The sequence below is a fragment of the Coregonus clupeaformis genome, chromosome 8, assembly GCF_020615455.1.
Source record: "Coregonus clupeaformis isolate EN_2021a chromosome 8, ASM2061545v1, whole genome shotgun sequence".
Taxonomy (NCBI): Eukaryota; Metazoa; Chordata; class Actinopteri; order Salmoniformes; family Salmonidae; genus Coregonus; species Coregonus clupeaformis.
This window is the reverse complement of record NC_059199.1, coordinates 29,838,346-29,852,726: the sequence shown is the minus strand read 5'-3', so window position 1 is coordinate 29,852,726 and position 14,381 is coordinate 29,838,346. Positions and strand designations below refer to the sequence as shown.

General features: G+C 43.0%; 1 protein-coding gene and 1 non-coding gene across 2 annotated transcripts in view; both read right to left on the bottom strand.

Moving 5' to 3' along the window:
• LOC121571561 (POU domain, class 2, transcription factor 2) overlaps positions 1-7,087 on the bottom strand; it is a 54,194-nt gene extending 47,107 nt beyond the window's left edge. Inside the window, exon 1 of the mRNA XM_045221910.1 lies at positions 5,929-7,087. Within this exon, the coding sequence (XP_045077845.1) occupies positions 5,929-6,187 (259 nt within the window). The 5' untranslated portion in view covers positions 6,188-7,087. The remainder of the gene's footprint in view (positions 1-5,928) is intronic.
• Positions 7,088-13,290: 6,203 nt separating this feature from the next.
• On the bottom strand, positions 13,291-13,363 carry trnas-uga. Its single transcript has one exon. It is a non-coding gene; the product is annotated as a tRNA-Ser (tRNA).
• Positions 13,364-14,381: the final 1,018 nt, after the last annotated feature.

Genomic DNA, 14,381 nt, shown 5'->3' with positions numbered 1-14,381 from the left:
GAGTGTACCCTTGTAATGTGTATCTCTGTTAAAGGGAGTGTACCCTTGTAATGTGTATCTCTGTTAAAGGGAGTGTACCCTTGTAATATGTGTCTATTGTGAGCACACACAGTAGGCTCTAAAACTACTCAATGGTCCATGGAGATCTGTACTGGTATCTGATTATTCATACACTTGGGTTTGGTGCATTTGTACCATCTGTGTGTCTGTACTCTTGTCTATAGCCTGCAGGCACTATGGTCCAACCAAATGTTAATAAATCCCTGTGTACGTACATACATACATACTGAATGTGTGAGTGCAAATGTGTGAGTGTGTGTAAAGTGCATATATGTATTTGAGAAGGGGAGGGTGTGGGGTTGGATAGGGGGCAGGTGGGGGTTGAAGCGCCCGAGCACTCAGATATATTAAAAGCCGGACCCCGAGCATCCGCTGGCCCCCGAGCCAGCCGCGCCATTGTTGTTACGTTACTTCTGTCTGTTGCACGCAGACATTTGTGGGTGCATGATATTACATTTTTCACTCAAACCCCTGGCAGTCACCCCTTGCACTCACAAAGGCAGGAGGGAGGAAGGAGGGAGGAAGGAGGAAGGACAGAGTGTCGTTGTCCCCCCCCCCCTCATCCGTTCACGTCCGCTAAATTAAATTGGGGGGCCTAAATCTCTCCCAAAACGGCACTAGCCTACAACCAGTGGAGGGGAATGGGAGAGGGGGGCGAAATTCAATCTAACAGGACCAAGTTGTATTATTCCCCTTTATTGCCTAAATGTATCAACAGCCGCAACATTCTGCCTGCCAAGGCACACACAAACATGTGAAATGGCCACACAAAGGACACGTTTCTGGTGTCTCGTTAATCCAACTATATGGCTTGCTGTTGCCAACATGTCTCTATGTGTGCAGGGAGTGGGATTACATTAAACACACACACACAAGCACAAACACACAAACACACAAACACACACACACAACGTGTATCGTTCTCTTTCCGTTTAATCTCACCCCGACTAAAGTTACATTCAACAGCAAGGGGCTTTAGCCCTGGCGCTACTATCTCACTAAAATATAAAAAAGTCACACATTCTTCCTCGTTATGATAAGCCCTCCGAAATCAAAATAGCGGGCCCTTTTTTCTCCAGGGCGCTTTTTCCTCTTTTCCCTTCTTTTCCCTCTTTTCATACCAGGCCTCAATGAGAAGCACACAAAAGAGGGGATGGGATAACAGCCTAGCGCGTGTCACAAAGGGCCAATGTGCCGCCCCTCCTTTCCTCTCTTGCTCCCTGTGTTATGTTGCTGTACAGTGTGAAATCTAATTATTCTGCTTAATTAAGAGGTGGCTAACCTTGACCTCAGATCAGCAGCTAATCAGCAGAAAAGGCTGCAGGTTTTTCACTATGGCATAGTCGGCGGGGCTAGCTCGCTAGGCTATTCATCTCCAGTGCTATTGCAGGGCCAAGGTAATGTATTGTGGGAGGGAGAGGGGAATGTAGTATGAGATGTATGTATAGACATTGCTTGCTCCCCCTACAACGTGCCTGCTTGTACGCTATTTGTTTGTTCATTTGAGAAAAGGGGCCCGTGGCTAAGTGCATTCGATTAGGGGTTGAGAATGAGTTCCATTCCACGGGCATGCAGACACTGACCATTGAGAACTTAGAGGTTTGTGCATTGGAAAAGGAGGCCCTGCTGTGCTTGTAGTCATCATTTGGGTATGTGTGATGGACACTGGCATATGCACATTTAAACACTCACAAAGATTCCACACACACGCGCACGCAAAGATGTACAAAGACACACGCACAGACACATACAGAGACACACAAAGATGTCCAAGGACATGCACACACACACTAATACACAAACTCACTCAGGCCAGTCAAATATAGCATTGTGTCCTGAATAAGGCCAATTTGGCTCCTAATGGTCTTTGTGACCATCAAGGCTCTGAAGGTAAGCTGAGTAGAGCGCGGAGAGAGAGAGAAGAGAGAATGTGTTTACCTTTATAACTACATGTGTCTAATGGCCTATGAATGTCTCCATGGTAACATGGGCAGTAGGTGCCGAGCTAGGGAGAAGGTGGGCGGTGAGGCCGAGCCGAAATCTGCCCTCCATATTTAGTTATATCGAGAGGTCCATTTATATTTCTCATCTCTACAGCTAGGCTACATCAGTGGTCTGCAATGAGTTCATTAGCGGCAGACCAAAAAAAGAAGCGTGTGTGTGTACGTGTGTACGAGAGAGGGAGAGAGACAGGCATATAGAGTGGGTCGGTGTTAGGGGCAGGGATGGGAGAGGTGGCTTAATGCAATAAAGCATGTTGTATTGACACCTCTGTTGTGTCTATTGATTCCCCATTATGTCCCTAACAAACCTTGGTGGACATACTGTCATTCGCAATCATGTTAGCACTGGGACTCGCTAACGCTCCCCCTTAAATCCTATCTATACACACACACACACCTGACCCACATTCCGTCACAAACACACACACAGCACACTACATACACAGGTGGAGAGTAGTCAATGAAACCTGATCAATATCAGAGCAAGGTTAAAACCACTCATACAGTACGTACCTGTGAATTTATACTGGTTCAGATAAGACACATAGACAGATCTATAATTGACCTCAATGTGCAATTATCGAGTATACAACCTGTCCGCCCTCTCTCGCAGACCCGAGCTGTCACACACACACACACACACACACAAATGCTAGCCAATTAATCCAGGCCTCCAAGCCTTCACCCATCCACCCCCCCTTTCTCCCCTCACCAAGCCCAGGTACACAGCCTCCTCCTGGACAGAGAGAGGTGAGGAGTTGGAGTGTTGGCTGGAAGCAGTTATCTAGCAGCATGGAGGCAACAGTGTGTGGTGGTGGAGTGGTTAGGGAGCTGGACCAGAAAACTGCCTGTTAGATACTATACCGCTGCAACTGTGAACTCTCCAGCTAAACTCTACCCACTGGGCACACACTGGTTGAACTAACGTGGAATAGACGTTGAATTAACGTCAGTGCCCAGTGGGTAGTCCATTGATTTTTGTCTAGTATGTCATTGTTGAGCACTTTATCAGAGTTATCTTACCATGCTGTAACGAAAGTAAATACCAACCTTTGGTTGTGTTAAAATACAATGATGAATCTGAATCTGATTAATTAAAAACTCAAAGTTTTGCCTGGATAGTCAAAACATGCAGTATACTCGATAGCATGACCGAAAGTATCACCACAGCTACAAACATTCACAGTTTCTCACCAGACAGACAGAGTGCCGACTCACTCTGAATTTGATGGCTTTTTATGTGCAAAAAGAACTCTGGAGATTTTAAAGCCAAATAAAACATTATTTTTTATTTTCTTTGTTCTGGCTGCGACCAACGTCAAAGCCTAAGGCACTAACGGGGTAATGGCAGGTCCCAATACACTCAAGTACCTGGGAAAATAGACGTTTTGCACACTTATTTTTGCCGAAACCATCCATTGTCCCCTGTAGCTCAGTTGGTAGAGCATGGTGCTTGCAACGCCAGGGTTGTGGGTTCGTTTCCCACGGGGGGCCAGAATGAAAATGTATGCACTCACTAACTGTAAGTTGCTCTGGATAAGAGCGTCTGCTAAATGACTAAAATGTAAAATGATTTCAATGGGACTTCAGTAACCTTTCCCTAACCTTTCTATGGAGATAACAACATATGTTATTACTATTAATATGGTATTACTTACTTCTACTATTAATACTGCAGATATACCTCTAATACTATACTTCAGCTTCTTTCTAAACTTGGAAACTGACCCTGAAACCAATTCCAAATGCATTTCAAACCATGTCTGAACCCTTGAGCCAATCCCATTTAGCCTAATGCTGTGTTTGCTGACTGGACATGCACATCCGGACAAAAACACCACGATAATTTGACAAACCGCCATCAAAATGGTGGCTGGAAAAAACCCTTTATGGGGTTAGTGGGTTTGCCACATATACAGTATTCAACGCCACAGTCAACCTAACCCATAAACTCTTAGCTTAGATCCACTTGGTAGCCCAATAGCACATCTTTGCTAACGTATGCTGTTTGTACCCTCTCTCTCTCTCCCTCCTTCTCCCGTTCTTTCACTCCTTAACACCCCCACTTTAGCCTCTATCTCTCTCTCTCTCTCACTCTCTCTAAGCATGCTAGGATTGAACCCCCAGCAGCCCCCTCTCTCTCTCTCTCCATCATCTGTCCTCAGATCAGAAGGGGAAGTGTGGGTAACAGACTTAGCTAAACAGGCTTATGGGCCAGACCAAAACACCAGGCAAATCCAATTGAAAACCCACCCAGCCCCCCATAGGGAACAAAGTTAAGACAGATAGAACGAGAAAGAGAGAGAGAGAAAGAGAGAGAGAGATACTTCTATGTTAGATGCTCTTTACTGGCTGACCGACCATCTGTGTCTTTATGTTTTACCCATTTCCTCATGGGACATGGAGGAATGAAAAAAGAGAGAAGAAAAGAAGGGGGTATATTCACTTTTCCAGCCCTGATGTTTTAGACGAGTATTGACTTATACCCTTCTATTCAAGCCTGCATATGGGAGTATGTTCACTTTAAGCTAGTAGGTGTGTTACCCAGGGATGTAGGTGGGTCAACCTTGAACATTGGGGGTAAATAGGTGGGTAAACCCATATGCAAATAAAATTCTTATCAGACATTATAAGTGGATAACCCCTATTCACAAAATAAAAAGGTGTAAACTGAGTTTACTTTAGTTAACCCTCAACTACATCAATAATGTTATCATTTGTTTATCCTATTTTAAACATCTTCCAAACTGTGTTCATTATTATTCACTCATAACCTATACTCTACTTTCCTTTCATTCAATTACCTACCTATAACGGTTGTCACCTCTTCCCACCCCTCTCTTTCACAACAAAAGCAATGGACATACGTGCCCTGTCAAGCCGTCCTCCTGCATGGCTACCACCACCAGCACTCATTAAAAATGTCAACCGTTCTTCTCCTGGTGACATGTAGTTAAGTAGATAGCCTTCATTATCATCACAGCCCGGGAGAGGTGCATATATTCGGCCCCATCTGTCATTTGAATTTTCCACTTGGATGGAGACAGGGACAGCATCATCTTCCCGCCCCCTTCCCTCTCTCCTCGTTGTTAGATAAAATCACCTCCACCAAAAAGTGACAAAGATAGTAAAAGACAAGATAGTTCTTACACTCCACAGGTTGTTGCAACACAACAGTCACCAATAATGTATCATTTCATTCATTGATAATTACACAACCTGACTAGGCCTATCAACTTTACGCATCAACACTTTGACTGAGAATGTGATAATTAAAGTAGAATGGCCTGTAATTCGTTCAATCTTTTCCACTCCCCACTCCCAGCCTTGTCGCAAGGTTTCTCACCATCTATCCCTCTTTTTCCCGCGGCCCCGGGATCGATCTCCGCCGGATCAATAAATTACCATGAATATTCCCTTAACCGTCCATGAGACGAAAGCGGGAGAGACGGGTGCATAGACAGAGGCAGACGGAGCGGAGAAGAGGAGACAGATGGGGATGGAAGTGGGGCGAGAAAATGGTCTGGGAACAGCATGGGATACAGCACATAGGCAACTGTTTAACGGATGTAAATAATGAACCACATTTTCTTGACAACATTTTGGGGATAAGATGTTTTCTTACACTTTGGATTTTTATACAACTATTCTAATGTCTTTTTGGGGGAAAATTCTACTCGGAGAGAAATGTAACCTACTCAAGCTAAATGTTCTCATTCTTTTTGAAGATTCGATAGGTGGTCTAAGGACTTGCCAGTGCAATGGGCAGGTATTAGCTGACTCTGGTTCAGTTTTTTTCATGTATGTGAAATGTAGAGGAGCATGGCCAATGAAACACCTATAGCGGGATAAGTAAAGGTCTTACCGGAGCTGGAGCGTAGAGCCAGCGGGGACTTGAGACGCCAGGCGCTGAAGTCGGAAGCAGTTCTCTGAAAGACGAACGGCACCGGCAAGGGAACAAACATGATCCGCTTTCGTTCTTGGTTTTTATTTGCAGTTTTCTTCGAATTGCGCTTGTCTTCTGTTCTTTGTTGCTTTTCTTCGTATGCTTTCCAGGTAGACGTTTCAAAAGATGTTTGGTAGTAAGAATATTTGGTTGAGTTTGTGTCTAGCCTATGGTACATTCACATTTTTGGTTTTGTGCTTCTATGTCATATCGATGTGGATATATGGTCCCTTGGTAGTTCAAACAACGGTCCTCACTTGAGACTAACACACAGACGGATAGTCGGGATACGGGATACACAACGCCAGCTATATGTAAAATAGGCTTCTGTTGATATTAGTCATTAACAGAATTAATAGACGTAGAGTGACTCTCTAACGCTGGTATTTTCTCATTGGTAAAAGTTAGGCCTGTATGTAGCTACAAAACAGCCTAGATATCAACTGTATGGAATATTATTTTATTATATTCTTGAAGGTATTTCCATATGTTTTGCTTATCTCGACAGGTGTGCGACTCTTCGCATCACAGTGGCCTATTTTGCCTCGATCGGTTTTGCTTTGGTTTACACTTGTAAATAAATAGCTCTCCAGTTTTTCTTTGATGAAAAACTATTCTTTCTCACTGTCTGTTATAGCAAGTGTATGGTCGGAATAGAAAAGGTTAACAACTGTTGGTGTTAAGTTGTTATTTTTGGTTCTTTATATTTGGTTATTAGCAGTTTTGCTGTCGGTCAGCTGAGGGATACATGCACACAAAGAAGTATTATGATAAAATATATAATTAAATGATTTGATACATTTAAATAATCAAATAATGACTAAGGCTACACAGGGACGCCGTCTAGTTTTCGCTCCTCCCCCTCTCTCTGTCACAGGCCGGTAATTAAAACGCAATCAATCCATAAATAAAAGATAAATAAATAAACCAGCTTTTCTTTTACTAAATGAAAGTTAACGAAAAACATAAACACGGTACCCTTTATGCGGTATCTTTTCTTTGGCTCTGTCCCGCCATCCGTCTGTGTGTCTGTCTCTATGTTCCCGTTATTTGGGAACCCCAGTTCTTTCGGTCTGACTCCCTCCAGTCTGAAAGCGCTCTGACACCGCTGCTCGCAACATTGAGGCGAGAGAGCACCCACCGTATAGCCTACAGTCCCCCACCCCCTTTTTCTCCCCCTCTTTCTTTTCCTCCCCCGCTTCCTTCTACCCCTGCTCTCCCATTTTCTTACTAATCCCATATAAGATGACCTATCCTCTGTATTGATCTCTTGATTACACTTAATTCACAATGAGGCCAATAATCGTGGTGGTCTCTTAATCGATTGGTTTACACAATAGACACATATTCCGAGTTGGTATTTGGTGTATTTTTGTGCAGGTGATTTTTCGCACCTCTCCCCCTACATTTATGTAGACTATATATATGCAATGCAAGGTCATAGGCAGCATTGCCAGCATAGTAATACCATAAACTTATGGTATGAGTAATTGAGCTAGTTACTAAATTGGTGAATTTGGGGCATTTGGACATCATTGTGTTGTGTGCGTAAAAAGCCATTAACAGCAGGTTGGTGAGCTTCTACAGCGGTAGCCTAGCATGTGCACATCCTAGGATAGTCATCCATTCCTACACCTACACCCATACCCCTCCCATCCCTACACCGATACATTGTATGCTGTCAGTTATAAAGCCACAATCTGTGCCGTGCACTTACACTCAAGATTATTGCCGACATAGATTTTTTAAATAGAAAAATCTATACGCTAAACATAGCAGTCAATATGGGAAAATCGAAAGCGCTGAGCCTGATCTCTCTCCCTCTTCCTCTCACTGCTTCTGTGGTGGGAGCTGTTGTTAATGAGTTATCGATAAATTATGGGCCTATATCATAAAAAGCCAGAGGCATTGGCAATGCTAATAACCAAACTGGAGAGTGAAAAAAGTCATACAATATATATCAACTCAGTTGTGGATAAAACATAATGACTATTGTTAAACATATTGTTACGAAGCCTATTCTAACAATGGAGACGGGGATCTGTTCTGGCCGTGCTTTTGATTTAATCTCGGCATAGACACCACAATGGAGCCGTGAGGTTTATTGTCCCCGTTCTCTCTCTCTCCCCCCGCTTACGCCCCTCTCCATTTGACAGATGACATCCGCATGTCCAACGAACGAAAGAGAGGGAGAAAAAAAAAGAAGCGACTAGTTGTCCTTCAGGAACCCCCCTCGCAGGAGAGGGCACGCGCTGAGAACCCCCCATCCAAACTCCTTCCAGACAAAAGCAATTATTTATTGTAGAATATAGTGTGTTTTGCGCGACTGAGGAAGGAAGGTGTGTGGATTTGAAGGAGAGGAGAGGAAGATAGTGGTAGAACCATTGACACCGGCATCCTTTCATTTTCGAACATTTTGTAAACATTTTATAACAAGCATGCGGTTTGTCACCATACTGGTCTCCTGACCATAATCACACATGAGCACACAATGAAAAAATTGACAAACATAGGCTACACAAACATTACGCACACACAATTACGCACTCACGCAGGCATGCACGCGCGCGCGTACACACACTCACACAAAGAGAAAGGCAAACAAACATTGGCGCACATAATAGAGAACATCCCACACACACAGGCCTGAACAGACTGGTCTCATAGACTAGACTTAACATAGTAAACATAAATCCGGGACACTCAAATGAAGATGATGTCAACGTTGTGGCGGTGAGGCTATGGCATGGGCAGGCATAAGCTACAGACAACGAACACAATTGCATTTTATCGATAGCAATTTGAATGCACAGAGATACCTTGACTAGATCATGAGGCCCATTGTCATGCCATTGATCCCTCATGTTTCAGCATGATAATGTACCACACCATGTCGCAAGGATCTGTACACAATTCCTGGAAGCCGAAAATGGCCCAGTTCTTCCATGGCCTGCATACTCACCTGACACGTCACCCATTGAGCATGTTTGGGATGCTCTGGATCGACGTGTATGACAGCGTGTTCCAGTTCCCGCAAATATCCAGCAACTTTGCACAGCCATTGAAGAGGCGTGGGACAACATTCCACAGGCCACAATCAACAGCATAATCAACTTTATGCGAAGGTGATGTGTCGCGCTGCATGAGGCAAATGGTGGTGACACCAGATACTGACTGGTTTTCCTATCCATGTCCCTACCTTTTTTTTAAGGTATCTGTGACAAACAGATGCATATCTGTATTCTCAGTCATGTGAAATCTATAGATTTGGGCTAATTTATTTATTTAAATTGACTGATTTTTTTTATATGAACTGTAACTTAGTAAAATATTTTAAATTGTTGCATGTTGCGTTTATATTTTTGTTTAGTATAGTATGATATGTTATGTTTGGTATGGTTATGTAAGACAGAAGGTTACTTTAGACTAAATCAAAAGTAATTCGTAACATATCATGCAAAATGGATGATGGATTAATACTTACCATACGAAACATAACATACTGAATGAAGTGCCTCAGATTTATGTACAGAATAATATGATATGCTCTGAGACCACGTTGGCCTGAAAGAAGCCAAGCAGTGGTTCCATTCAATTCCGGCAATATTGGCACGCGTCCATATCATGTCTACAGAGGTTCGGTCAACATCATACGAACAAAAGTAGGTTGAACCAGTGATGGGCAGACACACAGGCTACTGTAGTGTAGTAGACTATATTGCCTGCCTTCAGCCTTCAGCGCTCTTTTGCACAATCCCAGAGCCGGCTAGCTGGCGCAGGTTCACTAACGCTGGTTGCTGCACGGCTTGCAGGGAAAACCGGCTGCTTTTGCGGTGGATAATTTTCATATCACTAAAGAAAGAGCTTGGTAAATGCAGACATTACATGTTATTGTAAAAAGTTATTGTATAGTGAACATATAGGCAAGTCCCCAGTAGCTCAGTTGGTAGAGCATGGCGCTTGCAACGCCAGGGTTGTGGGTTCATTTCCCACGGGGGGCCAGTATGAAAATATATGCACTCACTAACTGTAAGTCGCTCTGGATAAGAGCATCTGCTAAATGACTAAAATGTACAAAAAAATAAAAAATGTGTAGCCCTTCATCATTTGACTCTTCTCCATAATCTATTTATTTGGAATCATATCAATATGACACAATGTGCAATGATAAGTATTATTATTTAAATTATAATAAACATATGTTTATCAAAAAAAGCAGTAAATTAATATTTTGGCACAGTTAAAACATGCTGGTCTTTTTGCAGCAATTTTATATGCATTTTTGCATTTGTATAGCTTTCATACTACGACAAGCATGTTTGTTAGTCTTGTGAGAATGTAATGCCAATGTGTGTGTGTTTGTGTGCGTGTGCGTGCACACACCTGTGTGTGTGTTTGTGTGTGTGTGCATGCCTGCTTGTGTGTGAGTGAGAGAGAGTTCATTGTTAAATGGCAATGTCATGTTGACAAACGAGTTGGTTAAATTAAATTCTCTCTCGTCAATAACAAGGCGCCCCCAATCAATACCAGCTTACAATTATATCACCACCTCGTTGGCCGCTCTAACAAGCCCCTAATACAGAGAAACAGAGCTCTACTGTTCCTGACACACACACACACTTTCTATTTAATACAATTCAATTATCAATCTCTCAAGCTCATGTCATTTCCTTATTATCTGTCCTTTTGACATTTGATCTACCATTCTCTCTCTCTCTCTCTCTCTCTCTCTCTCTCTCTCTCTCTCTCTCTCTCTCTCTCTCTCTCTCTCTCTCTCTCTCTCTCTCTCTCTCTCTCTCTCTCTCTCTCTCTCTCGCTCTCTCTCGCTCTCTCTCGCTCTCTCTCTCTCTCCCTGTAACTTGACTAAATGATCAATGCTGACACAATGTCAATAGCCCGTCCGGCCCCTGCCAATAGTCCCCCTACATATCCATTATTATACTTACACCTGCGGAAGACAGCTAAAGATGGTCGTAAAACATTAGCAGTCAATATGGCACAAATACGATGATCATTGCCGCAGCAACGCCATCAGCACATCAGCACCAATACTTAGAGTTTACAAGCTCAGCTGATCCCATGGAATATATGGCAAAGTCATAGTAAGAGCATGTATGTGGGCTTTGGCTCAGCATTCATTTCACACATAGCCTCCTACTCTTCTTATCCTTCAAGTACTGTACATTTCATACATATTCTGAACACATCCGTATTTCACAGTCACACACACATTCTTATTCCTATTGAGCCTGTTTTCTCTCCACTGTCTACATTTCACACATATTCTGCATCCTATTTCATCCTTGTACTGGGGTGTAATGGATTGAAGACATGTAAAGGGACTTTCCATTGCCACACCTGGTGGAGCCTTTGTGCTGCCGGAGCCTATGTCTAGTCCTGTGAGCTGGGTTGCCAAATAGCTTAGTTTAGTGCTAACGCAGCATCAAGGCTCCATCTAATGCAATGACATGGAGGAGGCTATCCGGCTATCCGACCCATGCAGACTAGCCTGCACAGGGAGTTGATCCCCCCTCCCTCGATCACAGCCATGGTGGTGGGGGGTACGTGAGCCTTAGCTACGCTCAGGGGATAAGAGCCACTACTGCCCAATCTGGTGGGAGACTGTGGCTATGGGTGAAAGTGTGTGTGTGTGTGTGTGTGTTTGTATGTGTGTGCGTGCGTGTGTGTGCACTAGTTCCCCATCAGCATGGTGGCTATCTATTATACACATTCTAGATCCCACTGACCATATCATTTAAAAAATAACATAGCAAGACGGACTAAAACCAAGCCTTGTCAAGGTATTTTCCTCTGAAATCTTTCTCTCATATCCACTCTTGCCTCGTAAAGGTTCTCTATTTGGTAACATTAATCTACTTTAAACACAGACACGTTATTTTCATTCCACTGTACTAATAGGATCAACTACTCGCTAACCTCTCTCTTCTATCTCTTGTACTCCCTCTGTTTCGCCCTCTCTCTCTCCCTCTCTTTCCCCTCTCTCTCTCCCCCTCCATCTTTCATTCACTCTGTGCCGTGGCCATGTGCACTGGGACTGTGTGTGTGGGTAGATTTAGAACCGGGATCAATGAGAAATGTAGAAATCAATGCACTTAGCACTGGGAAATCAATGCGCCCTAATCAGGACTCCAATGGCACAAGTCAAAACAATTAAGAGAGAAGAAAAATGTTTAACAACGTCTCTTGCTTACACGAGGGAGAGAGAGAGAGAGGGGGAGAGAGAAAAGAGAGAGAGACGGAGGGAGAGAGATAAGAGGAGAGTACTGTGGGGAATCGGTGAGAGTGAAAGGAGAGAGGAAGGAGAGGAAGGACATGTTGAGCGAGGAATGAATGATGGGGGAATAGAATGGTGGAGAGAAGAAAATAAGTATCTATGTGTGAGAAATTAGGAACTTGTCAATAGTAAGAGATGGAATTTACTCCAAATATTTCACAATACATGGCAGTTGTTGGGCTTTCAAACGAAGGCGAAAACCAAAAGAGAAACACTATACTGCTGCTCAAGGTTATTTTCAGAGAAAAACAACCAAAATGGTGGTCGTTCACTATTTAAAATGTATGGTCACTGTGTGAATAACATGCGTCTGTCTGCGTGTTGGATGGTCAGCATGGCCAGTTGGCTCAACGGTCCATCAGATGGCCAAATGAAGGGTCACTCATCCATGTGTGACCACGTAAGTCCACCTGTCAATCAATCCGTCCAACTAATACAATACAATACAATTATTACACCCCAAACGCTATGGCTGACCAATTGGGTTCCGGCTTTCCGCCACGGTATCAAATAGTATCCAATCAGGAAAGAAGAGAGAGGTGAGAGGGGCGTGCAGGGTTTATTTGGGGTCGATCAATAGTTGCACACCCTCCCCAACCCCCAGCTTTTCCTGGCATTACTTGTAGTGCAAAAATCAATGGTGAGGCCAATAACTCCTCACTTGTGTGTGGATTAGTGAACTAGCAACTAATCAGGGAGTTACTAAATCTGACACTGCGGCTATTAACCTATCGATATGACACTTGCACCCATACACACACACACCCACACCCACACACACACTTGCGTACTCACACAGACACTCACGTACATACCCTCATACCTAGCCAAACCCAAAGGTATTTTGCTACGTCATATCCACACACACACACACACACACACACAGAATAAAGATACAAACACGTGAGCAAAAGGATCATTTACATTTAGCAGACGCTCTTATCCAGAGCGACTTACAGTTAGTGAGTGCATACATTTTCATACTGGCCCCCCCGTGGGAAACGAACCCACAACCCTGGCGTTTCAAGCGCCATGCTCTACCAACTGAGCTACAGGGATCAATAACAACTATATAAATAATTTAATAAAAACACTGCACCTTGGGTAGACTATACAGTCTATTTACAATAGAAAAAAATAAACATAGAAATTATATAAATTGAGTTTAGCCTATTTAGGATCTATTCACTTGGTTAAACCTTTTATTCTTTAGATGTCACATCTTCTATAGAATCCTGATATTGACAACTAACTGCCAATGGCCAAAATATATCTAGCCAGTTCAATAAAATTGCATGCATGAACCTCCTTTATATTGTTTATAATATGTTATGTCTGTCCATGTCATTTACAACTGATTCAATGGTTGTTATTTAGTCAAGATCATTATGAGACGAATAAAACATTATAGTGGCTTATTAAGTCTTACAGTGCATTACAACATTGTAACATATTATACCTATAAGCTTTGAATAAATGTATAGTGCTTGTTATAGGTAGGTACATTCATGTCTTACATACTACATGTATAACAGACAAACATAGGTGCCCATCATTTTAGGCCTTAAAAAGGACAGAGTGCCACAGTCCAGTTTCTCTTCACTGTCAGTATCTCACTGTAGAAATAAATGCACTCAGCAACGAACACTCTCCCCCTTGTTCAGAGAGAAAATGGGGTGCAATTGCATAGAGGAATACCCTCTACTTCAGAATGGTAGTCTCAGACCATTATGTCTGGACAACGGATTAAGAGACATCCACTCACATGACGTAATGACCCGGCTGAGCCGCTGTAGGACCATTATTTATTATTGGACGAGGGCGTTAATTAGAACGCAAGCAGGTATTTTATGAGTGTTGGGTGAGAGGCAGTACACCAGCCGGGTATAGGGAACGGTGTACAATGAAAATGTGAAGACTTATTGTGCAATGATAGAGCAACAGCGGCATTACGTATTCTGGTCTTTTCTTGTCTTTTCTGTTCTCCTTCGATAGGGAGAGATAATTTCCAAGTAAATCCATTGACAAGGGCTTTAAAATAACATGACTTGATGTGTTCGAACAACGTTTGACAAAA